This window comes from Gastrolobium bilobum, unplaced genomic scaffold, assembly GCF_033153095.1.
Source record: "Gastrolobium bilobum isolate Gb01-03AN ecotype WA unplaced genomic scaffold, APGP_CSIRO_Gbil_v1 utg7053, whole genome shotgun sequence".
Taxonomy (NCBI): Eukaryota; Viridiplantae; Streptophyta; class Magnoliopsida; order Fabales; family Fabaceae; genus Gastrolobium; species Gastrolobium bilobum.
The window spans coordinates 22,241-49,920 of NW_026896173.1; the positions used below are offsets into that span (position 1 = coordinate 22,241).

The 27,680-nt window shown below is 38.3% G+C and overlaps 1 protein-coding gene across 1 annotated transcript; it reads left to right on the forward strand.

Annotated features, from left to right (window-relative positions):
* On the forward strand, positions 1 to 27,680 carry LOC133298101 (pentatricopeptide repeat-containing protein At5g04810, chloroplastic). Its single transcript, XM_061497336.1, has 10 exons — positions 1 to 958; positions 7,612 to 7,739; positions 8,860 to 9,000; positions 10,746 to 10,832; positions 16,710 to 16,863; positions 17,860 to 17,919; positions 19,186 to 19,614; positions 25,890 to 26,185; positions 26,441 to 26,570; positions 26,913 to 27,680. Exons 1-10 carry the CDS (start codon positions 68 to 70, stop codon positions 27,453 to 27,455), a joined length of 2,859 nt encoding a protein of 952 aa, XP_061353320.1. The 5' UTR covers positions 1 to 67; the 3' UTR covers positions 27,456 to 27,680.

A 27,680-nucleotide genomic window follows, 5' to 3' on the forward strand; every position in this document is an offset into this window, starting at 1 on the left:
CGAGGTTGCAAGGTTCTGGTTGTGTCGTGTGTGTGTGCACTCCTATAGTTAACCCAAAACGAAAACAATGGAATCTTTCTCGTTCTCCACTTCACACTTCTCCATACCAACCAACACCACCCTTTTCTCCCCCAAACACCACCCTTCCTCCTCCGCCGCCACAACCATATCTTTCTCTCTAAAACCGCCACCGGACTCCAACAACTCCGCCGCCCCTGGCAACTTCCGCCGCCCCTCCAACCCCCTCAAAACAACCTCACCCAACAACTCAAACCCTAAAACCCCTTCAATTTCAAACCCCCTCAAAAACCCCTTCAATTCCTCCCAAAATTCCCTCACAAACAAGCTGTGGCTCACTAGCAAACTCTCTCCTCCCCCTCCCCCTCCTCCTGTTCCTCTTCCTCCGCCGCCGCCGCTCGAAGCGGAGCAAGAAAATGAAACCGCAAACACCGACGAGGAGAACGAAACTGCAAAAACCACCGGAAACTCCGATAATTGGACTCAGTTCCGGCAACCGGGGAAAATCTTCGTCGGGAACCTACCCTTGTGGCTCAAGAAAAACGAGGTTTCAGAGTTCTTTCGGCAATTCGGGACGATTAAGAGCGTGATCCTGATCAAGGGACACCATGAAACGGAGAGGAATGCGGGTTTCGGGTTTGTCATTTATGGGGGCGGCGATGAGAAGGCGGCGGATAAGTCGGCGATGAAGGCGGTGGAGTTCGACGGCGTGGAGTTTCACGGGAGAGTGTTGACGGTGAAGTTGGATGATGGGAAGAGGTTGAAGGAGAAGTCAATGGAGAGAGCAAGGTGGTTGGAAGGGAATGATGATAAGGGAGAATATCACCGTACCAAGTGGCATGAAGAGAGGGATGGCTCTAGGAAGGAGTTCCAGAAGGTTCTGGAGACCGAGCCAGAGAATTGGCAGGCGGTTGTAACTGCTTTCGACAGAATTAAGAAGGTTCATCATCTTAACTTAAGTATATGTATGCAGTTCATATATGTCTCTATCAGTAGAAAAGTTACTGTAGTAGTGCATATGATTCTGTAGTAGGTGGTTTTACTTTGCATTTTTGCACGAGGTTGATTACATGAAATGAACCTGTGATCTCCATATCACATGTTGATAACAACAATCATTATGCCAAGACTTCAATTGTAAGAGTCATTTTGGTGTACCCTTAAAGGTGCTGTCAACGGAGGCTAAAAGGTTTTTGGTTCAATTCCTAGGCGAACACGTTGGGGCAGTGGTTCAGGCTCTACACCACCAAGGGGGTTAGTCTCATCCAAATGGATGGGGACACCCTGGGAAACCAAAACAAAAAATGAGTGGGTGGGAGAGGTGTGTGAAAAATACAAGGATGAGTTTTTCCATTGGGATAAGTTTGAAGTTTTTGCCTTGTGTACTAAACTAATAAGGGTTAAGCATCGAGACATTGCAAAAAGTCATGTTAAAACAAGGGGCCAGTGATAATAATTTAAAAATTAAAAGATGGGATTTTGTTTTTGGTATTTCTCGTCAGAGGGAAAGGGGTTTTCATAGAGATAGGGCTCTAGCATCTAGAGGGTAACTATGCCAGAGAGATAATAGGTTCCTTGATTTTCTTCAGTTATACCACTCTGTATGGTCCAATTTTTTTTTGCACACTGACACTAATATGTGCAATGATATGTATTTTGTAGTTCCAAAGCTATGGAGAATTCTATTTTCGTTGAGATAGGGAGTAAGCATTGTTGTAAAATCTACTTTCATTTTTAATAATTGAAAATTAATGTTTACATCATAATGTTATTAAAGAGGACATCAGAAACTATGACAAACTAGAAATAATGATTGTTAAGTTTCTATATTTCTTGTGTGAAATATAAGAGAATAATATCTTTGTTTTAGCTTAGAGCCAATAGTGGATTTATAATTACCTTCATTTTACTTCTTTTCTTTGTTATGCTTTTGGTTTATTAAAAGATTTTTGTCATCTACCCTTAATTTAAATAGGAAGATATAAATTCTTGTAGAAAGTAAAATTGTTCTTCATCTAGTGTTTGTTCTTTTGTTTTTATTATGTGTGCTCATTGTCATGAAGGTAGGCTATCATTAGTAGTAATATATGCTGTTTATTATTCTTTAAATATGTCTAATGATGATGACTTGGATTTTTCTGTCTTCAGAGATTGTTTTTGTCACCTTTTGGCAAGGGTATTGTTCAAGCACGGGTCTTTGGGTTTTATGAGTAAAAGACTTGTATCTGTTATTGTTTTATATGAATTTTTCTCGTCATCCACTGATGATTGTTGACACCAATTATGTTTTTACTTTTTAGGAGAATTTATTATTCTTTCTCCAGATGTACCTTCTATTTTTCTATCTATCAGAGTTCGAGAGAGAGAGAGAGAGAGGAGATCAGAGAAAGAGCCATTGAATTCACTTTATATTCAGATAATGAAACTAATACAATAGAGCTCTATTTATAGAGAAGTATATGGCCTCGGATATGAATCAGCAAATAACAAACATCTAAACAGACTAACAGAATACAAAACAGAAATACAAGTAGCTATATGATACAAACAGAAGTATAGTAACATTAGCAAAGCTAAACCAAGAAGCTAAGTGAGCTATATCACTAATATCCTCCCGCAAACTCAAGGTGGCTTGGATGTGAAGAATGAGCTATCCAAGACCTTGAGTTTGGACCTCAGTTCAGCAAATCGAGCAGGTGACAAAGCCTTTGTAAGAGTATCAACAACTTGATCAGAAGATGGAATATGAGACACCATCAATTCTTTATTGATAACATGTTCACTGATAAAGAAAATATCAAGTTCCATATGTTTGGTTTGAGCATGAAGAACTGGATTGCGAGTTAGAGCCACTGTGCTCATAATTGTCACAAAGAATCTAAGGAGTAGACAATGGGATATGAAGTTCCCTGAGAAGAGATTGGATCCATAAGATTTCAGCACAAGTAGTGGCCAAATTGCGATACTCAACTTCGGTACTAGAACGGGCAATTAAAGTTTGCTTCTTGGACCACCAAGAGACAAGGTTTGTACCAAGAAAAATGCTTGCACCTGATGTTGACCTCCTATTGTTAGGATCAGAGGCCCAATCAACATCACAATAAGCTCGGAGAGACAAAGAACTAGTGGGACAGGCTGCCTTGAGCTGCATGCCTAATGAAACAGTCCGTGCAAGATTGTTTTGACAACAGCGCAGTGCTCCTCTAATGGTTGGGCCATATATAGAGAAATTTTATTCACTGCATAACTAATATCAGGTCTAGTAATAGTGGCATATTGGAGAGCACCAACAATTAACCTGTAGTGATGTGGATCAGGGTAGTAATGTTAACCAAACCGAGAGAGTTTGCAGCTACTAGGCGTAGGAGAAAAAATTCCCTTAGCTTCTTGCATAGAAGCTCTAGTGAGTAAATCTCGAATGTACTTTGACTGAGACGACGTCAATGTATTTGAAGAATTCCTTTTGATCTCAAAACCAAGGACATAATCCAAGTTATCCAAATCCTTTTTAGCAAACTGAGCATTAAGTTTTGAGATAAGATGAGTAATGAAGGAAGGATCAGTCCCGATTACTATGATGTCATCAACATAGATAAGAACATAGATGCATCTTGAGGAAGATCAAAGAGTAAATAATGAAGGATCGCAATAGCTTGCCTTGAAGCCAAAGGAGATAAGATAACTCTTCAGTTTGTCAAACCAGGCTCGTGGGGCCTGTTTTAGCCCATCATAAAGAGCCTTGTTGAGCTTGCAAACAAGTGTTTTATTAGAGTCTTCAAAGCCTGGGGGCTGTACCATGTACACCTCCTCTTCAAGATCACCATTTAAGAAGGCATTATTGACATCCAATTGCCTAAGAGGCCAGCCATAAGTTAGGGCCAAAGTGAGCATAATCTAATGGTTACTGGTCTAACAACCGGGTTGAATGTTTCATTGTAATCAAATCCAGGTAGTTGGTGGAAACCTTTAGCAACCAGCCTTGCTTTATACTTATTTATGGACCTATTAGGATTTTCTTTAAGCTTGAATACCCATTTGCACCCTATAGCAGACCTGTTAGGAGGAAGAGGAACAAGAGTCCAAGTATGGCTAGCCAATAAAGTATTGTATTCAACTTTCATAGCCTCGTGCCAAGGTGGACTAGATAGGGCCTTTTTGACTGAAGTGGGTTCAATGTGAGTGAGGAGAGCTTGAGCTCTAGCAAGAATTTTTGATCTGGTTTGAATAGAATGAGTAGGAGAGTTAAGATTAAGAGAGGATGAAGGTAAAAATTCAGAAGAAGAAGACTCGAGAGGAAGATGATGAGGAAGCAGGTGAAGAATCCAACTGTGATTGAGCTGGGGAGTCTCAGTCTTGAGTTGAGTTTGTATGATTAGGTAGAGATATAGAGTCAGAATCTGAGGTGTGAGAGTTAGACTGAATAGGTGTGTGTGGTGAGGTGTCCAATGGATTGACATTTGTATATGAGATAGGAGATGATTGTGCAGAAGAAGAATGTGATGTACCAGTACTTTGTGCATTAACAAAAGAATTGTTTGATGGTAAAATGTCTTGAACAAAAAGAGAAATGGAATGAGGGACAACAGGAGCAGAAGTAGCAGGGCTAGAAGACCATGACTTTGCATAAGGAAAAAGGTATTCATTGAAAATCACATCTTTGGAAACAAAGGTTCTTCCATCTTTATGTTGACAAATATATCCTTTATGACTAGAGGAATATCCAAGAAAAACACACTCTTGGGATCTGTATCCAAGTTTATATTTTTTATAATGTCTTAGAAATGGAAAACAAGCACAACCGAACACTTTAAGAAATTTATAATCAGGCTCAGCTTTGTAAAGTTTGGTGTATGGAACCTCAAAGTTTAAGAAAGCAGTGGGTAAACGATTAATAAGGAAGGTTGCTGAATTAAAAGCATAGTCCCAAAATTTCATAGGGAGAGATGCATGAGAGGATGAGTCAAACCCGTTTCCACAATATGTCTATGTTTTCTCTCTACCACGCCATTTTGATGGTGTGTATGTGGACAAGTTATTCTATGCAATATGCCATGGAGCTGTAAGTATTGGGTAAATGACTGAAACTCCCCACCCTTACCAGTTTGGATTGCTTTAATTGGATCTTGAAAATGATTGGTGACCATTGAATGGAATTGTTTGAATATAACATTTGCCTTGATTTTTGTTGAATAGGATACAACCAAGAATATTTTGTATTAGCATCCACAAAGGATATATAATATGAATTTCCAAGAGCAGACTTGATTGGAGCTGGTCCCCAAAGATCATTATAGATCAACTCAAAAGGTGAATTATAAACAGATTGGGAAGAAGGGGAATGGAGCCTGTGAGCTTTTCCAAGACAGCAAGAGGAACAAAAGTCCAATTCATTTTTTATTATCAAAAGGAATTTTACAAGAGTTATGTACATTCTTTAAGGCTACATGATGAGGATGTCCTAGACGACAATCCCACAAGGAATAAGCAGTATTAGAAACAACACTAGGCTTAGTACAAGTATGAAGTTGTGAACTATTGCAACTTGAAACTAATGAAACTAGAGATTCATGTGAGGCTGAAGAAGTCTTGACAAGAGTGGAGGCTTGAGGAAGACGAACACTTGGAAAACAGTACAATCCATCCTTTCTTACAGTTCCTTCTAGAAAAGTTTTATGAGACTCCTGCGATTACAAAACATTTGGAAGGATGGAACTCAATAAACATTGTTATTTTTTGCAAATTGGCTAACACTTAACAAATTCTTTACTATTGAGGGAACAAGCAACACAATTTTAATTTTCAACTCAGTTTGACAATCAAATGGAGACATAAATTTTGATTAACCAATAGCAAGAATTGGCAAACCTTGTCTGTTACCAATGATAATTTGATCTGTACTAGAGAGTTGTTGACTCTGAAGAAGATTTGGTGGATTTGCAGTGACATGATGACTAGGACCAGAATCAGGGAACCATTCAATAGTAGGTGCTGATATTAGAAGAGGTAATAGGCCTGTTGAGATGCAACCATTGCTTGAGGTGCTTGATTCGCTTGCTGACGAACATATTGGTAAGGCTTCTACTGTTGTGAAGTGAAATACTGCAACTCGTTCGAGTTTGGAGGCGGAATATTTGGCATAAAGTTCTTGTCAAACCTATATCAGCAACTTCGAACATCATGACCAAATTTGGAGCACAACTGATAGTGAACATTGGAGCGAGGTCCATGTCCTCTTCCTCTCCCTCTGTTTCCAGCATTGGAAGGACTAGAATCGCGATGCATTTGAGTTTGGTTCATGCTCTGTTCTTCATTTCGTAAATCAGGGGCAAACAAAGTATCTTTTCCCGTCTTGTTCTGTGTTAAGGCAACATTCGTTGAGGCTAGGTCACTCAACAGTGATTCATTTTGCTTTAGTAGTAACTGTTCATAGGCCATTAACTCAATTGCTATATCATCCACGCCATATGCCTTTTCACGTCTGTGAACGCTTAGAACGAAGGAATTGTAATCTGACGACAAATCTTCGAGTATGTACTCGATTTGATCCTCTACAGAAACTGGATTGTTTATCGCCTTCAACGAATTGCAAAGAGTCTTGATACTGGACAAGTACTCTGAAATCATCTTCGCATCTTTCTTCATCGAGCGAACCTCAGATATGAGATTTCTAGCTTTTGACTTCATCATTCATGGAACAACTTATGGATCTTGTCCCAGGCCTCATGAGAGTGTTTGACTCCAAGGATTTCATTCACAATAGATTCAGAAAGCATTGAAAGTAACCAAGTCAACAACATTTGATCTTGTGGGAGCCAGGTTACATACTCTGGATTGATCGTTTCATTGTCTCGATCTTCTTCAGTGAGAAACTTCAACGGAATTTTCGGATTTACAAGGAATCGTTGGAGCTGATTGTTATTATCAGCTCTACAATCTGATTCCAGAACAGAAAATTATCTTCCGTAAGTTTTATGGAGATTTGATAGTTGAAGAGATTTAGAATTTTCTCCGTTGAAGGAGTACGATTCAAGCTGAGATTTGAGTTGTTACTGTTGTGGTTTTCTTCAGAGGATGATGTTTCGGAAGCCATGAGTGAAGCAATAAATTGATCAGGCCCTCAGAATGAGAGCTCTGATACCATATCAGAGTTCGAGAGAGAGAGTTCGAGAGAGTGAGAGAGAGAGAGAGAGAGCCATTGAATTCACTTTATAATCAGATAATGAAACTAATACAATAGAGCTCTATTTATAGAGCAGTATATGGACTCAGATTTGAGTCAGCAAATAACAAACATCTAAACAGACTAACAGAATACAAAACAGAAATACAAGTAGCTATCTGATACTAATAGAAGTATAGTAACATTAACAAAGCTAAACTAAGAAGCTAAGTGAGCTATATCACTAATACTATCTAATAACAATTTCTTTTATTAAAAAAAGGAAGCTAACATGTATGTTTTTGTGCATAAATAAAGATGGTTGCATGAAAATTTATAATGTGCACGTGCACTGCTGGTTTCATTTTTATTTTCTGTAATGTGAATAATAAGTAATCGTTCTTGATTTTATTTTGTTCTCATTAAATTTTCAGCCTGCTAGAAAAGAATATGGTTTGATGGTTACATATTATGCGCGTCGAGGGGACATGCATCATGCTCGTCAAACATTTGAGAGTATGCGGGCGAGAGGAATAGAGCCATCTTCACATGTGTACAGTAGGTAAATACTTCAAACAAGGTCAAATTCTGTAAACAAGATCTTCTGTACTAGAACTGTGGTATAATTTTAATCCGACCAAATACATTTTTGAACTTTTTAGCTGATGCCACATTTTGATTGGCATGTGTTATCTTTTCAGAGATGAACATTTGAGTGAACTGATTTTTCTTTCTGAAGGTGAATAAATATAAAATTATTATTGATTTAGAGAGAATTTTTACTTTTATTTGACTGTTGAGTTTCTGTCATTTCAAACTTTTAACCTTTCAAATAAAGTTCTTTGTAATGTTTTACAAATAGATCCACTTTTATTTTTTCTTCTCTCTCCTTTTGAACTTTGGTTGATGTACTATGTTCATATCATCCTCTCTTTGGTGTTTAACTCAAGGATTCTAATATGAACTGGATCAGCACTGATAGGGACTATAAAAAAAGGGGCAAACTTTGGTGGACAAGGCTCCCCGACTTTGTGAGGGTAGGGATGAGATGAGGGTCGATTGTATTCAGCTTTATCTTTGCATTTTTGGAAAGAGGTTGTTTCCTAGACTATGTACTTTAATATTTCACTAAAACCACTTAATATCAGTGTGATATCAACTGCGAAATAGATGGATTTACAATGGATTGCAAGACTGAACTGGAGGAGAAAGATACTGTAACACAGCCTTCTGGGGTCCGTAATCTCTCCTGTCTACTTCTTAGTCACTACTTCCTTAACCTCTTCTCTCTTTTCTTCTATCATTTTATAACTCTCTGTTGCTTACAACAGAATTTTACTCTCTGGCTTCACTGGTTTATTTACCCCCAGTCATGCCAATTACCTTGCCCTCTTGGGGCTCTGATCCCCTACAATTCTTCCTCACATACACCCTCACAACTGGAGATTTCCTAACATTCTTTTAGGGATTTCATGTGGTATATATTCAAAGGGATTGGAAGCTAGTTCTGTATTTTGTATGTTTTTCCGTGTTTTGTTTTCTTCTTTTGGTTTAAGGAGAATATTGCATCCCTTTCTCTCTGCACTCTTTCTTTTTGTTCAAATTAAGTTCCTTTTATGCAAAAGAAAAGCACTGTGGTTTTCTTCAGACTTTAATAATTAATACATGTTAAATGTTTGCAGTCTTATTCATGCTTATGCAGTTGGTAGAGACATGGAAGAAGCTTTACATTGTGTTAAAAAGATGAAGGAAGAGGGTATTGAAATGAGCATAGTGACATACAGTATAATTGTGGGGGGATTCGCTAAAGTGGGTGATGCTGAGTAAGTAAACCAGACAAATTTCCCCCATTGCTGCATCTTTTATGAGTATTGTTTCTGGTTGTTAGTTATTTATTTAATTATTTTGTTGAAGACCAACTCTCTTAAAAGCTTAAGCTATTAGGTGAAGATCATGAATGATTGTCTCTAACTTGCCTCTTTACCCTATGTAGCATTGACCCCGATACGCAGCATGCGACAAAACACTGTACGACACTATGACACGTCAATTTTAAAAAAATCTAGATTTTGACACGTTGGGATACATTTTAATATTAAATAATATCTTTAATATATATATTGTATATTACATTTTATATTCAATAACTTAACAAACAAATGAAACAAAACTGATAATATCCATCAGTTAACCGAAAAGGATTCAAAAAAATAAATAAATCATTTCCATAATTCCATTACATTAATATAAAGAAAAAATAATAGAATATCCATAGAAAACCATAAATTATGTAGACTATATTCATTGAGCATTTTCATCTAGAATAACACTTTTTTAAGTTTTTATTAAATGTATTTTAATTTTTTCAAAATTATAATTTTATTAATGTATTTTAATTTTTTAAAAATTATAATTTTATTACAAAAAGGCCCTTTGACAGTGTTGGACACGGTCAAATTCGCGTGTTGGATTGGTCAACATGTTGGAAATGTTGACCACGTGCCCGGAGCCTGTCGCATCGTGTCGGGGTGTTTGACACCGACTTTTAAGGTTTTTGAAGTGTTCGTGGTTCATAGTTTTTACCTATCTGTTGTAAATAATAATTGTAAATATTATTTTATTTACAACACTATTTCTTATGTAAGAGTTCTTTGAGCTTGAAATATGGATAATGCACATGTCTACTTTAGTTGTGTTGAGATTTTTTAATATAGATATATGAATAATGGAGCCAGCAAGGATTGAACTTGGACTGCATGATTATTGAGCTTCGATACCATGTCAATGAGAAAAAAATTAAAGGTTCTCGTGTATGGCTATTCCTAGACTTCAAGAGTTCCACTTCTAAGTCCTTGGGTTAATCTATAAAGGATAGTTTCTATACTAAATTTTTATTGAGAAGTTTACTATTGTGGAAGAAAAATGGAAATTCAGATTTCTGTGGTATATAAGTAAAGGAAAATAATTTCTATTTATTACCTAACAGACAAGCTGAATCCAAACAATAAATTAAACTCTCAAAACTGATAGTAAATTAATTTCACAATGGAATCTTATCAACAGATTGCCAATGAACTTTATAAGTAGAATACCTATTTTTCCAGTTTATAAAGAAGCCATTGAGTTGTATACTTTTACTGTGAAAGTTAATCTGTTAATCATGGTATCTAGGTCAGATGCCATTAGTAACTACCTCATTTATTTGGCTTTTTTATTCTCTTTTCTTCACTAAAATATGGTAAACTATATAGTTGCATGTATCAGTTACAGTAGAACTCACTTGGTCTTCTCACCCCTAGCCTCCAAAGTTTGAAGTGTATTGCAATGGTTAGTTTTGGTGCCTTTCTCTTAAGTGATTGAATTAACTTTGAACTTGCTTATTTGTTCTGATTTTTCATACTTAAATAACCCTGCTCTTACATTTTGTCTTTTTTCTGGTGCTGGTGTGAGAGAGTTTTGATCTAGTTTGATTTACGGAAATAATTTCGAGGGCCTTGTTCATAAATGAGTGAAGATTGAATCATCAACTTTATATGATGGAGATAACACTTTGATGTTGTTTTGGAAGTGCTGCAGATCACTGGTTTAATGAGGCCAAAGAGAAGCTTCCATCTTTAAATGCTGTCATTTATGGGAGCATCATTTATGCACACTGGTGAGTATTCATATTTCTTTGAAGGTTTCATTTTTATATCTATGATACAAAACCTTTAGTTGTCTTATGTTGTAGGTAGTTTATTACTACATGGAGGATTAGCTCTCAATTTATTTGTGTCATTCCCTTTTCTTTTCTTTTTTTTGTTATCTTTAATATTATATATAGTTTTAGTAGGGAAAACTAAGGGAAATAAAAAAAATCTAAGTAGCAATGTGGTACAATTTAAGTAAAAGAAATGCAACAGTACTCTGAATATTCCTCTTATATTGATATTTCCAGAATTACAAGCAAATAAAGAAACATTACATCTGGTTCTCCATAGTGCTGCTATGGATCAATGTTTGAAGGAAAGAAATAACATGAAAAGAAATAATGAGAGTTGACCTTGCAAACGTCTCAGAAAAGTCACACAACCAACTGACCCCTTGGTGCCTCTATTCCCCTCTCACTTCACTACTAATACTGCCCTCTAACTAACTTGCAAGCAGCTGCACGTTGCTCACCTCTAACAGATTGCTGACTCAGCATTAGCCAGCTGCATGGCCTGGGCTTCATTCACTACTCGTCTCCTGTTTGGGTCCCTTACATAGACCTTGCGTAGTTGGGCCTTACGCAATTGGGCTCTATCAATACTCCCCCCCACGCTAAGCACCTTGTCCTCAAGGTGGAGTTCTGGAAATTGAGCATCCAATGCCACAAAATTCTCCCAAGTATTTTCAAATGCAGGTAAGCCAAGCCATTTAACTAGAACTTGGACATTCCCCTGCACATCTCTACGCCAATCCAGAATATCTTCAGGCTGCACATTTAATTACCATTCTGCTGTCAGCCCTTCAGGTAATGGCTGGTGATTCTGAATATTTGGGTCAGCCCTCTTCAGCAATGACACCTGGAAAATTGGATGGACCTTACAACCCAACGGTAAGTCTAACCGATAGGCAGCCATTCCAACCTTTGCTGTAATTGAGAATGGTCCATAAAAGCGAGGACTCAACTTCTCATTGATTCGGGTAGCTAGTGTTTTCAGCCTGTATGGTTTGATTCAAAGGTACACCCTTTCTCCTACTTCAAACCGCACATCCCTCCGGTGCTTATCCGCTTGAATTTTCATCCTATTTTGGGCCTTTTCTAGAGATGCCTTCAACTCCTCCAAAATCACTTCCCTATCCGCCAACAATGACGATACTGCATCAACTTTGAAAAAACTATTACCCACTCTGAGCAATTGAGGAGGATCAATACCATAAAGTGCCTTGAAAGGAGTGGTGCCTGTTGACTCTTTGTATGTCGTATTATACCAAAACTCAGCCCAATGGAGCCACCTAGGCCAACTCTTCGGTTTAGGACCACAAAAACAACGAAGGTATGTTTCCAACCCCCTATTTACCACCTCCGTTTGGCCATTGGATTGTGGATGATACGCTGTACTATAATGCAACTTAGTACCTGCTGATTTGAAAAGCTCCGCCCAGAACTTACTTAAAAAAATCTTGTCTCTATCAGACACCACTACCAATGGAAAACCATGCAAACGAACCACTTCTTTCACAAACAATTCTGCCACTTGCTTGGCCGAGTAAGGATGAGACAGCCCCATAAAATGAGCATATTTCGTCAAGCGGTCCACCATTACAAAAATGGTATCAACCCCAAAAGCTCTTGGGAGACCCCCAATGAAATCCATTGAAATTTCTGACCAAACCTGTGTGGGAATGGGCAATGGTTGCAGGAGACCCGCGGGTGACAGGTTCTGTACCTTGTACTGCTGACAAACTGCACACTCCTTAACATACTGTTGAATTGCTCTTCTCATCCCTTCCCAATAAACAACTCCCAATATTTTGTTATATGTCCGGGAGAAACCCGAATGCCCCCCAACCTTGGAATCATGAAACTCATGTAGGATTATAGGAATAAATCTAGAGGAAGGAGATAATACTAACCTGTCTTTGTAGAACAATCTTCCTCCCACTATTTTAAAACCCAAGTGCGCATCAGAATTCAAGGCCAACTCCTGTATGATTTTGCGCAGCTTCGAATCACCTTGTACTTCCCTATCCACTTCTTCCAACTCTGGTAACTGCACTAGAGAAATGGAAGAGTACAACATAGTCCTTGATAGAGCATCTGCCACTACGTTTTCCTTCCCTGGTTGATACTGAATTTCGAAGTCATACCCCAATAACTTGGATGTCCACTTCTGTTGATCTTCTCCTAGAACATGCTGGTCCCATAAGAACCTGAGGCTCCTCTGATCTGTCTTCACGACAAAATGCCTTCCCAACAGGTATGGACGCCATTTCTTTACAGCAAACACAATGGCCATTAGTTCCTTCTCATAAACGGACTTAGATAAAGCTGCCTTGGAGAACCCTTCACTAATGTAAGCCAATGGTCTACCCTCTTGCATAAGGACCGCCCTTATCCCTTTGCCAGAAGCGTCAGTTACCACTGTAAACAACTTTGAGAAATCTGGTAATGCTAACACGGGCATGCTGGTCATGGCAGTTTTTAACAGTTGGAATGCCTCCTCTGTTGTGGAGTCCCACTTGAACCCATCTTTTTTAAGCAACTGAGTCAAAGGCTGAGCAATTTTACCATAATCCTTCACAAACTTTCGGTAGTAGCCAGTGAGTCCCAAAAATCCCCGCAATGCTTTAACATTCTTGGGACATGGCCAATTAACCATGGCATGAATTTTGTTGGGGTCAGCACCAACTCCCTCTTCAGTGATGAAATGACCCAGATACTCAATTCTCCTCTGCCCCAACTTACATTTTTTTTTGTTTACAAACAACTTGTGCTCTCTCAGGGCCGAGAACACTGTGTGCAGGTGTTCAATATGTTCCAAGGAACTCTTACTGTAAATTAAGATATCGTCAAAAAATACCAGTACGAATTTCCTTAAAAAAAATTTAGTACCTCATTCATCAGTGCATTGAAGGTTGATGGCGCGTTTGTGAGTCCGAAGGGCATCACTAAGTATTCGTAGTGACCCTCATGCATCCTGAAAGCTGTTTTCTTCCTCTTTCATCTTGATTTGATGGTACCCGGATTTCAGGTCCAATTTACTGAACCAGCTAGAGCCCCCAAGCTCATCCAACAACTCTTCCACCACCGGTATGGGGAATTTGTGAGGTATCGTATTTTTATTCAGTGCCCTGTAATCTACACACACCCTCCGGCTGCCGTCTTTTTTTTTAACCAAGATAACCGGACTAGAATAAGGGCTATCGCTGTTTCTAATGAAGCCATCAGTCAACAACTCAGCAATCAACTTCTCAATCTCGGTTTTCTGATAGTCTGGGTACCTGTAAGGATGACAATTGGGCACTTGGCTCTCTAATTTCAACACTATGGAATGATCTCGGGTACGTTGAGGGGGAATTCCCGTTGGTTTTGCAAATATATCTTCAAAATCCTCCAATAAGGTGGCTAACTCCTCCCACCCTTGAGGAAACAGGTTGCCCTCAACCTCAGCTTCCTGAATAACCCCTTCCTTCTCGATATAAAACCCCTGACCAGTGTTTAGAAGGGCCTTAGTCATGGCCTTTAGAGATGAGAGAGTTCGGGATAACGAAGGATCCCCCTTGATGAAGGTCTCCTTACCTGGTTCGCCATACTTGAGGGTCATTTCCCTGAAATTAGCCCTTATCTCTCCTAACTTCTTCAACCAGTCTAGCCCCAGAACAACATCCGCGCCCCCCAAAGCAAACAGGAATAAATCCTGTACAATTTCTTGGCCCTGGAGCTGGATTTTAACCTGCCTACACACCCCAGTGCATTCCACTTTGTGACTGTCCCCCACTATCACTTGGAACATGGGTACCTTCTCCACCTTAAGGCCCAAACGCTGTGCCACCTCAATTTTAACAAAGTTGCTTGATGCCCCGCAGTCGATGAGAACCTCCAGCTTTTCTCCGTAGACTTCACCCTAGACCTTCATCGAATGATTGGACGTGAGCCTCATCATGCTGTGCAACCCCAGCTGCAACGAATGCTCTTCCTCTTCGCGCATCCCTTCCGGTTCAGCCTCAGCCCCTTTAGCACCGTTGACCGCTTCGTCTTCCTCTCCATCATCCAGAATAAGCAGCTGGAGTTGTCGGTTTGCGCAACGGTGCTCTGGGGTCCACCTCTCTTCACACCGAAAGCAAAGCCCTCGATTTCGTCGATCCGTGGCTTCGGCGTTCGAGATCTGTCGAAATCCACCATGATTCGCCGTCGAGCTTCCTTGCGACCCGGATGCTGTGTTCACGCGACCAGGGTTATGGGGCTTCGTACTTCCCACGCTGCTGTGTTGACCTCCGTCCACTAACGTGTGTGGCTGTGATTTAGTGAAAGAGCCTTTGTACTGTACGGGCTGGCTATTAACCCGAATTGGGCCATTCGTGGCTTTGGGCCCAAAGTAGCCCATGCCTTCGTCAACCCATGCTGAGTTACGTTGATCTATTCGTTGGGCCAGTTTGAGCATGGAGGCTAAATTCAGCCCAGGGTTCATCAGAACCTCTTGCCTGATGCTAAGCTTAAGTCCACTCAACTAGGTCCTTTTTAGCATTTCTTCATCAGCGTACCTCATGGTTCCCATCACCGTCTCAAACTCTCGCCTGAATTCGTTCATCGTTCCAGTCTGTTTCAGTGAGTACAAGGGGCCGTATGGATTGTCCAGTAATTCCGGCTGGAAGCGACACAACACCTCTCGTCGGAACTGCACCCAGTTGGCCGCCGGTTGGTCTAGCTCCCACCATCGGTACCAATTCAGAGCTTCTCCCTCTAAGACCAACATCACCGTAGGTACCTTGTCCTCTTCCTCAACTTCGTTCACCTGAAAGTACCTCTCAACTTTGCTGATCCACGCATAAGCATTTTCCCCTGAAAAAATTGGAACGTCCAATTTTCTGACGCGAGAATCCATGTATCCTCCTCCCCTGTGACTCCCATGAGATCCTTCCGAACCGTTTCTTCCCCTGTGCTGTGGTTCGTTCCTGGGTCTTTGACGAAATTCTTCAGAACGGAGCTGTTCTATCCCTGCACTTAATTCTCTTAGTTGCCGAATGATTTCTGCTTGATTCGCGTCATTGGTGTCCATTCTTCGCATCAATTCCTCTTGCGACTGTTCTCCTCGTCTAACTCTCTCTTCCATAGCTTCCATGTTTCTCGTCCTCGTCCTTACCCCCAGCTCCCAGTCGGAGCTTTGATACCAATTTGGTACAATTTAAGTAAAAGAAATGCAACAGTACTCTGAATATTCCTCTTATATTGATATTTCCAGAATTACAAGCAAATAAAGAAACATTACATCTGGTTCTCCATAGTGCTGCTATGGATCAATGTTTGAAGGAAAGAAATAACATGAAAAGAAATAATGAGAGTTGCCCTTGCAAACGTCTCAGAAAAGTCACACAACCAACTGACCCCCTGGTGCCTCTATTCCCCTCTCACTTCACTACTAATACTGCCCTCTAACTAACTTGCAAGCAGCTGCACGTTGCTCACCTCTAACAGATTGCTGACTCAGCATTAGCCAGCTGCATGGCCTGGGCTTCATTCACTGCTCGTCTCCTGTTTGGGTCCCTTACATAGACCTTGCGTAGTTGGGCCTTACGCAATTGGGCTCTATCACAATGTTTACCAAGACTAAAACGTTTACCATTCCAGTGGTTAATTAACTCAATATGTGGTTAGCCATCAACTACTCAATTATTCATTAGTGTAACACTGTAACTAATGTTTCTGCCTTGGTATTTATTGTTACTTAGCTTTCTGTTTCTGAAAGTTGCCCAATTTTTGTTTATGAGCAAATGATTGTTTTTTGTATTCAATTTTCTTCCTCTGTCCCTTTTGTTTTCGTTTATGATATCCTGATGTGTTTTACAGTCAAACTTGCAATATGGATCAAGCTGAAGCCTTGGTGAGGGAGATGGAAGAACAAGGGATAGATGCTCCCATTGACATATATCATACCATGATGGATGGTTATACAATGATTGGCAATGAAGATAAATGCTTGGTTGTGTTTGAAAGGCTTAAGGTATAGCTTGTTCATAGGATTATTTTGTGTTGATAGACTTTGTAGTCTTAATATGCTATGTGCTGTCATCAGTAATATCTTTTAAAAAGAAAATGTCCTACTCCATTAGAAGATCAAAAAAACCAAAGGACGACTTAAACATAAATTTCTAACATAAAAATTCCAGATTGTAATATAGGATTCTTTTTGAAAGGGTTAAGTTTCTTCTTTGCTTCTTTTGCTTGTACTCTAGCTTTCCTCTTGAGTTTTGCATCATAATTTGAATTTTTGAGCAAGTTCTCCTATCCTAAGAAAATAAAAGTCCACTCCCCATTAAACCCGACTAGTGAGGGTAGGAGTGAAGTCAATCCTTATACGCAGCCTTACTCTTACATATTTGTAACGAGGCTATGTCCCATATTTGAATACGTGATCTTTCAGTCACAAAGAAGTAATTTTATCACTGCTTCAATCTTGTCCTCTTAAGTTTTCCTCTATTTTGAATTTCCATCCCTATGTTTTCTATTGTTTGGATCAGATTGGTGTTTCTGGCTATGTTCCTGTATGGGTTGCTGTGTTCTTGGCCCCAGTTGACTGTTTTGCTCTTGCCTTGTTTGTTGTGTTCTTCCATCTGCTAGTAGTTGATTGAGGCGAGTCGAGCCATTTTTGAACCGATTCATGACAGATTGATTTTTTCAAATTTCCAACTTGCTTTTCAAGGAAACTTATCTTTCTCACTATCCTGATTTTAATTGAGAAAAATATTATAAATTATTTCCAATTATTTAATGATGGTCTATATTTCATTCATCAAGTTAACTTGTTTTTTTATTTCTTGATTCTTAGGACAGGAGTATCCGATTTTTGTTTGAAATTTGTAGCCCTTTTTTTCAAGTCAGCATTTGATATATATTGCTTATAGTCACCTTGATATATTAGGATGTGATATCTTAAACTGTTGTGCACCACTGCACTTGACATTGAATGGCACAGTAACATTTCTTGGTTTTGATGAAGGAATGTGGCTTCTCTCCCTCAGTTGTCAGCTATGGTTGTCTTATTAATCTTTACTCCAAGGTAAGACATATTTCATGTATTACATTAATTTGATCGTTTATGTTATCCAGCTCACCTATCTCTTTTTGCCTGTTATTACTGCTTTGTTTTCTTGCAAATGTTGGCTTGTTTCGAACATTTGTTTGAAAGATCCAATAATGTAGATCATATTAATAAAACTTCTCGTTGTAATACTCCATCAATATTAAGATTAATATAACAGTTCAAATATATGTATGATTTTATTACATTCTTGTTGATGTTCAATTTTTTAAACATTTGACATGAAATATCAAGATGATGAATAATTATAGTTGATTGGCTGTACTGACAAAGATTATCAAACATCATCTTAATCCCAAACTAGTTGGGATCAGCAATCGATGAACCCATGAAAAAAGGAACATATTAAGGAAAATATATATATATATAGGGGTATGATCCTTTGACACCGGTGTCAAACAACTCACCTGAGAGTTGTTAGATCAAGGCAGATTAACGGGTGTCACATCTTACAAACCAGAGTCGTTAGATCAAGACAAGATCAATGACTCATATGAGTTGTCAAACTAAAAACTCCGGTGTCAAAGGATCCTATCCTATATATATATATGAAAAATAAAAACTAAGAAAATTTCTACGCTTCCACTATACTAATAACTTCTCTCCACTCCATCCTATGACAAACCACAAACCAATTTATTTCCCACTTCATTATATCCTACTTTACTACCTTTCTTAGTAGAGTTTCGGCACCTCTTCCTTCCTTCCATGTCATACTCTTGAGTGTCAAGTTTCTTTTCTTACCAGAGCATCTAAGGGTCTTCGAAAAAATGGCCAGACCATCTCAATCGATGTTTTCTCATCCTTTCTTTCACTGGTATTACTTTAACTTTTCGTCAAATATGTTCCAGTTTTTATCTCATCCATCTTAGTATGACTATACATCCTCATTTCAGTACTCCCATTTTATGCTCATGTTTTAGTGGCCAACATTCAGCTCCTCATAACATTGCAAGCCTTACTACTACATAAGACTTTCTTTCATTTCTTTCATTTATATGAGGCGAATAAACTCGCTGATTTAAACCCAAATGTCTATGTTGCTTGTGATATGATGTGATCCTTCCTTCAAATCTCATATTGTAGTTGCCTTGCTTAACGCATACTTTGGCTACCATCTTTTTAGAAAGTTGGTAAATTAATTTTGTTCAAGCAAACAAATATATGCCCCACCATTAATTCTGGCTTGCTGACACAAATCTGTTTTATCTTCTTCCTTTGCAGATAGGAAAAGTTTCTAAAGCATTGGAGATTAGCAAAATGATGACAATGGCTGGCATAAAACATAACATGAAGACCTACTCTATGTTGATCAATGGATTCTTGAAGTTAAAAGATTGGGCCAATGTATTTTACATATTTGAAGAGATTACTAAAGATGGTTTGAAGCCTGATGTAGTACTCTACAATAACATTGTAAGAGCTTTTTGTTGGATGGGTAATATGGATCGTGCCATTTGTATTGTGAAGCAAATGCAGAGGGATAGGCATAGACCTACAACACGCACATTTTTGCCCATTATACATGGTTTTTCAAGAGCTGGAGAGGTGAGGAGAGCCCTGGAGATTTTTGATATGATGAGGAGGAGTGGCTGCATTCCCACTGTACACACATATAATGCTCTTATTCTTGGCCTTGTTGAGAAACGTCAGGTAACTTGTGGTTGACAAGCAATTGTTGATTTAAATACGTGAATGACATGACTTGGTTCTTACTACTTTTCCCTATTTTTATCATATGTTTATTTGTAATTTTTACTAGGAAAAATGAATAGCTATAGAGTTAACTGCTGTAAATTAAATAAACATATTACATAACAGTTATTTTGCAACTACATTTAACATTTTTGAAGGTTGAATTTATTTATTTTTTAAAATTTATTTCTTTAAGTTTTGAGATTTGGAAGCTTTCCTATTCAATTGATTGCTATGTAGTTGAAATGGCACAACTGTGGCTTGCATAGCCTGCTTCCATTGCTTGAAACTGTTACAAGCTTTCAACTGTGAGCTTTGCAGCCAATGATGACACCATCTGATACTCTTTCCAGCAGCTGTCTTCGTCACCCGCCTTCATCGTTCCTTCTCTGACCATACGCTGTCAGCTTCTGGCACCACTGCCACGTTGATATTGCAGATCTATCCTTGATCTGTTATAGACTGGTTTGTTTTGGTAGACCGTTCATAGACTTGTTAAGTGTATCACAAGGGGTTCTTCCGTTATGTGGTTTCAATTATTTCTTTTTGTAGATTTGTTGTATGTGCTGCACTTATATTTGTTTTGTGATCCAAACCATCCAGTGTTTGTCATAATGTTCTCTTCCCACCGGCAATCATTCCAATGACTTTTTTCTTACCTATGAGCTGTACAGTGATGGATTTTGAATCATACCAATGGTGATTTCTCCTATGACACTGATGAGTTATGCCAGCCATGAATTCTCCGTGGCTATGATTTTCCCTAGCTTCAGTTTCACTTTCAATTTTTTTGGGTTTCCTATGTTTTCTTGTGGGTTGAAGCTTCTAAATGTTGTTCATGATGAACTGGGAGGAGAAGTTTTAGTTTTTGTTGTGTATGTTTACTTGCTAAGAAATTTGTGCTGATGATCATTTCAGTGAAATCTCTTCTTCCTTGGTCATGCAACACTTCATCCCGCACTTTAGGCTTATAATTATTCCAGTCATCTTGCTAAGTTGTCATTCCAGCAATGGTCATCTCTGATATTTCCAATATCTCTAAGTTTCCTTTCTAGCCATTTTTTATGGAGCCCAAATTATATTGTGTGGTTAATTTTCCTTTTTAAGGAGGTTTATTTGTTACATGCTTAGAGCTTAGTAAGTTTTAGCTTGAGAAAACATTTTACGATATCTTGATTGTATCTTAAAGTAATTTAGAATATCTTAGATTTTTTTCTCTTAGGACTGGTTTTCATGTATCCTTATATTTGATGATTTGTTTTCTTATTTAATTTGTATTCTAAATAATAGAATTATTTTATTATTATTTTGTAATAGAATACTCTATCAGTGTATTTGGGCTTAGCCCATTAGGTTTTTTAATCTCTTTAAATAGAGAACTCTTGTACAAATAATATACAAATCTTCTTTTCTAGTTGGTATCAGAGCTCTCGATTCTGAGGGCTCTGCTTCCGCAAATCACCGCTTTTAAAAAAAAAAATCAAACCCTATTTGCCTCTCGCCGCCGCCGGAAAAAATTTCCGGGGACCTTTTGGACCTTGAGAACCCCTGTTTCACTCCATTTTCTCAGATCTATCATTCTACGGAGGTTTCTTTTTCATCAGACGATCAACAAAAAAAAAAAACACTGTTCACAGCACTGTTCATCGCTACTGTTCACCGGTACTGTTCGCGCGCACTGTTCATGCGCACTGTTCACTCGTACTGCTAAAAAAAAAAAAAAAAAATTTATTTTTCTGATCAACTATGTTTGGTAAGATCACACACCCTACATCTCTTCTTACATCTTGCATTGATTTCAAAAATTCATGGATTATGGATTCTGGTGCAACTGATCATATGACCTGTCTTACTGATTCTTTTCTTTCATATCACCCTACTAGTGGTATCCGTACTATAGCTATAGCTGATGGATCCCACAAATCAGTTATGGGTTCTGGTAACATTCAAATTCAACCTTCCTTATTTTTAAAGAATGCTCTTTATGTTCCTCAGCTCTCTACCAATCTTATCTCCACTTATAAGCTTACAACTGACATGAATTGTGCTGTCATTTTTTTTCCTACCCATTGTGTTATTCAGGATATCACCACGGGGAAGACGGTTGGAGTTGCTAAGGAGCAAGGTGGGTTGTACTATCTCATTCCAGAGCATGCTACAAGGGATACCGGGAATCAATTATTGATGAGTCATCACCCGTCTACTTCATTCTCACAGATTTGGCTTCATCACAAACGCCTGGGGCACCCGTCATTTGGCTTATTAAAGTCAATGTTTTCTTCTTTGTTTAAGGATCAGGCAATTGACTCCTTCCATTGTGATGTTTGTGAGCTTGTGAAACACCACCGCGTCGTGCCCTTTCCTTCAAGTTCAATAAAGAGCATTGAGCTTTTTACTCTTATCCATTTAGATGTTTGGGGCCTTTCTAAAGTACATATTATTTCAGGTGCTAGGTGGTTTGTTTCTTTTATTGATGATTGCACTTGGGTGACATGGATATTCTTGATGAAAGATAAGTCAGAAGTACCAGAATTGTTTATTCGATTTTATCAAATGATTGAGACACAGTTTGGTAAAAGTATTAAAAGATTAAGATCTGACAATGATACGGAGTATGTCAACCAGCATCTGTCACAATTCGTTTCAGACAAAGGTATGATTCATGAGCTCACATGCGTGGATACCCTTCAACAGAATGGGGTTGCTGAAAGGAAAAATCGACATTTGCTTGAAGTCACCAGAGCATTATTATTTCAGACATTTGTACCCAACTCTTACTGGGGAGAAGCCTTATTAACTGCAACCTATTTGATCAACCGCTTGCCTTCCAGAGTCCTTGGCTATGTAAGTCCTGTTGATCTCATGACCTCTTTTTTTCCTTCTGTTCCAATTATGCAAAGTCTCCAGTCTCGTATCTTTGGATGTGTTGCCTTAGTCCATATCCATAAACAACATCGGAGTAAATTAGAGCCTAGAGCCCTTAAGTGTGTCTTCCTTGGTTATGCTCCCAACAAGAAAGGATACAAATGTTACCACCCTCCAAGTCGTAAATTCTTTGTCTCTATGGATGTTAGCTTTCATGAATCTGAGTCTTACTTTCTACACCCTCAGCTTCAGGGGGAGAATAGTGTAGAAGCTTCATCCATCTTCTTCGAGTCTGAGTCTCCCTTTCTGTTACCTACATCTTCTACTCCAGTAGTTACACTACATGACAATGAGAAGGAAGACTTAATTGCTGAGGTTGAAAATTCATCTGAGTTACCTATATCTTCTACTCCAGTAGTTACACTACATGACAATGAGAAGGAAGACTTAATTGCTGAGGTTGAAAATTCATCTGATTCCTCATGTGACATGCCTCCTATTGATAGACAGAAAGTACGCAAAGCTGGGACACCCAAACTATTGTACCAAAGGAAGAAACAACCCACACTGCCCCAACAGCAGGCAATCGCCCGAACCGCTGGTAAGTACTGAACACACTACTACTTTTATTCCTGAGCCTGATATTAATTCTGATGACTTACCCATTGCTGTAAGAAAAGGGGAAAAGGTCTTGTACCCAACATCCTATTTCTCATTTTGTCTCCTCTAAGAATCTTTCTATGCAGCATAGAAGTTTTATTACAGCACTTGACTCCATTTCAATCCCGAAATCAGTACATGAAGCATTAAAAGATGATAATTGGGTTCAAGCCATGCATGAGGAGATGAATGCATTGGAGAAGAATAATACATGGAAAGTTGTTGACAGGCCAAATGGAAAAAGGACAGTAGGGTGCAGATGGGTGTATACTCCGAAGTATAATTCTGATGGGACTCTTGAAAGGTACAAAGCTCGATTGATAGCCAAGGGATACACACAGACCTATGGCATTGATTACGAAGAAACATTTGCTCCAGTGGCCAAAATGAACACTGTAAGAGTTCTATTGTCCCTCGCTGCTCATTTTAGCTGGGATTTGAACCAATTTGATGTGAAAAATGTCTTTCTCAATGGAGAATTAGAAGAGGAGGTTTACATGGAGATTCCACCAGGATTTAACTCTACAAATGGAGATAATAAAGTTTGCAGGTTAAAGAAGGCATTGTATGGTTTGAAGCAATCCCCGCGTGCTTGGTTTGGAAGATTTACCAAAGTCATGTTTTCATTGGGATACAAGCAAAGCCAAGGGGATCATATACTTTTCCTTAAACATTCTCTGGAAGGGAAGACCACTATGCTTCTAGTTTATGTTGATGACATTATTATAACAGGGGATGATATAGGTGAGAAATGTGCTCTGAAAAAAAGACGGACTGCTGAATTTGAAGTTAAAGATCTTGAAAAACTGAGATATTTTCTTGGGATAGAAGTTGCTCATTCGAAGCAAGGGATATTTATTTGTCAAAGGAAGTATGTTCTTGACCTCCTTAAAGAAGCACGAAAACTTGGGTGTAAACCTTCCAGTACTCCGATTGAGCAGAATCACAGACTAGGAAGTGAAAATGAGAGCTCTCCAGTTGACAAAGGACAATATCAACGAATAGTGGGCAGATTGATATATCTAGCTCATACTAGACCTGATCTAGCTTATGCAGTTAGTGTTGTTAGCCAATTTATGCATGATCTGAGGGAGAAACACTTGCAAGCTGTGGACAGGATTCTCCAATATCTGAAAGGCACACCAGGTAGAGGACTATTGTTCCAGAGAGGAGGAGACTTATCCTTAGAAGTTTATACAGACGCCGATTATGCTGGATCTGTGACTGACCGACGGTCTACTTCGGGATATTGTATGTTTCTCTGTGGAAATCTTATAACATGGAGAAGTAAAAAGCAAAATGTGGTTGCTAGATCAAGTGCAGAAGCAGAATTTCGAGCTATGGCTCAAGGTATCTGTGAGTTATTATGGTTGAAAATCATTTTAGATGATCTCAAGGTGAGATATGAAGGATCTATGAAGTTACTTTGTGATAACAAGTCAGCTATTTGTATAGCCCACAATCCAGTTCAACACGATCGAACCAAACATATTGAGATTGATCGCTACTTCATTAAAGAGAAATTAGACAGTGGACTGATCACTACTCCATAAATTCCTTCTAGTCGTCAATTGGCTGATGTCTTAACCAAGGGTCTTCCTAATGATAGATTTCAGGAACTTACTACCAAGCTGGGAATGATAAATATCCATTCCTTAGCTTGAGGGGGAGTATTGTAAATAATAGAATTATTTTATTATTTTTTTGTAATAGAATACTCTATCAGTGTATTTGGGCTTAGCCCATTAGGTTTTTTAATCTCTTTAAATAGAGAACTCTTGTACAAATATGTTATAATCCAATAATTTACAAATCTTCTTTTCTAGTATTTGGATTAGGAGTTTTCTATTTAGTATAAACAGAGCTTAGTGCTTTGTCTTTTGTAACACATCCTTCATATCAAATCAATATAGATTTTAGATTTTTCAGTCTTTATTCTCTCTTTTCTTCCCCCCCTACGTGAATTCCTATATTTTCAACAAGCTTTACGGATTATTATTTTATGTTATTTGGTACAGCTGTAAAAGCTTGTGAAAGAGCTCTATTTACGTAATAAAATTTAGAGCACAGCCACTGAGCAGGTCATGAAATTCGTTCTTCTCCTTTGGGTTTGTCTCTTTCTATTAATATAAATGTTAATCTTGCAAATATTGTTCACAAGCCAAACAGCCCCCAATTTTACCTATAAATCCTTCCCTACCAGTTAATACCAGCCTTATTCTCACATATGCCAAATGAGCCTTCAATTTCTATTTCTGTCATTAATCCACCCAAGAAAACCCTAAACCTAACTCATTAAATCCTAACCTTACATACCGTGTGGAGTTCTAGCATGGAGATTGATGTGTGATGTGAGTCATGTGACATGATAAGGACATGTAAAAAAAAACTCATTTATCCATGAAACAAAATAGAAAATGCAGACATCAAATTCTGAGTCGCAAAGGTTGGAATGAGGGAAATCCTTGTGCGTAGCCTTACACTTGCATTTTTGCAAAAAAGTTGTTTTCTAGTTTCGAACCTTTGACCTCTTAGCCATCAACGAGCAGCTTTACCCCTACTCCAAGCTCGTCCTCTTAAACCTTTGTATTTTATTAGGAAAAAAATGCACCTTTCCTTTTTTATATTTAAAATTACTTGTTGATTTGTTATACATCTCCTCCCTCATTATGTAACACTTCCTGTAAATTATGTTACATTTCATGTAGATGGCAAAGGCCGTAGGAGTATTGGATGAAATGAATCTGGCAGGCGTTAGCCCAAATGAACATACATATACAACTCTTATGCAAGGTTATGCTGCACTGGGTGATACTGGAAAGGCCTTTCAGTACTTCACGACATTGAAGAATGAGGGCCTGGAGATTGATGTATATACTTATGAGGCATTGTTGAAGGCATGTTGCAAGTCAGGCAGAATGCAGAGTGCCCTAGCAGTCACAAAAGAAATGAGTGCAAGAAAGATTCCAAGAAACACTTTTGTCTATAACATACTCATTGATGGGTATGAATAATTTTCATCTGACAGAATTAAACTTGATATTTTCACTTTTATCTAATATTTGGTCGTATATTCTTGAATTATGGCATTGCCTATTTTTCTCTATTACTTTTTTTTCATGTGTATATAATATGGTTCTTATCTAGGAATTCCATATGACTGGTTCCATAACAGTATACACCTGAATTTTTAATATTTTCATCCTTCAGTGGCTTCCCAACCTGCTTTATACTTTATTAACCTAGTTTATTTTCTTAGTTGGGCTCGGAGAGGTGATGTTTGGGAGGCTGCAGACCTAATGCAACAGATGAGAAAGGAAGAAGTTCAACCTGACATCCATACCTACACGTCGTTTATAAATGCTTGTTGTAAAGCTGGAGACATGCAGGTATGATGTTTGTTCAGAAATATAATTAAGTTTGTGATTACTTGTATTGGACTAAAAGTAAGGGTATAAGTGTCTCATTTCATGCATCTTCATTATCATTTAGCATAAGAAGCATGAATTGTGTGGGGAATCATTTCTTGTTATGCATCTCATTTCAATTCATTCTTCACGCTTTCTCAAAAGATCCTTTTGGTTTATGTAAGACTTATTTCATAATACTCATCCTGGGGTGCTAAACTTCCTCAAAGCATAGTTTTGAATAATAAATTTTAAGATATTTGTCAAATTGTAGTAATTTATTTACACATCACCTGTTAATTAGATTTTTATTTTTCCTGCCAGAAAGCAACAGAGATTATCCAAGAAATGGAAGCATCTGGTATAAAACCAAACCTCAAAACCTACACCACTCTAATACATGGTTGGGCACGTGCCTCTTTTCCAGAGAAGGCTCTGAGGTGTTTTGAAGAGATGAAAGTGGCTGGATTGAAACCAGACAAAGCAGTGTACCATTGTCTTATGACATCTTTGCTTTCAAGAGCCACCTTATCTCAATCATACGTTTATAGTGGTATGTTGTCTATATGTAAAGAGATGATTGAATCTGAGATAACCGTTGACATGGGAACTGCGGTCCACTGGTCAAGATGTTTACGCAAGATTGAGAGGACAGGAGGGGAACTAACAGAAACTCTACAAAAGACCTTTCCCCCTGATTGGACCTCGCATAATAATGTTCTTGATGCCAATTGTGAAACAGAAACTGATAATAACGAAAATGATGATGATGAAGTATATTATGCCAATGGAATCAGTAACGATGAGGACACTGATAATGAATATTATGGTAATGGTCATACAGGTGATGGTTTTGAATTATTGTAAATGGAACTGGACGGAAATGCCATGATGGCATGCTAAGTTTTTCGGCATTAAATTCTCTATCTATTTTTCTTTGATAAAAGACATAGGCAATAGTGATATCCATTGACCTTTCCTAGTTTAAGAGATCCAAGTGCTTTCAAATGTTTGGATCGGCCCTTCAAATTTCATCTTGTGTTGTAAAGTCCTTGCATTGCTTTAAACCATTTTTATTTTATTTTTTGTAAA

What these genes read in the sequence shown, in the direction of transcription:
- LOC133298101 (XM_061497336.1), top strand. Translation starts at nt 68, where the DNA reads ATGGAATCTTTCTCGTTCTCCACTTCACACTTCTCCATACCAACCAAC. An exon ending in AGCATCATTTATGCACACTG is followed by an intron (nt 10,833 to 16,709) that starts GTGAGTATTCAT and finishes TGTGTTTTACAG; the next exon opens with TCAAACTTGCAATATGGATC. An exon ending in TATAACATACTCATTGATGG is followed by an intron (nt 26,186 to 26,440) that starts GTATGAATAATT and finishes TTATTTTCTTAG; the next exon opens with TTGGGCTCGGAGAGGTGATG.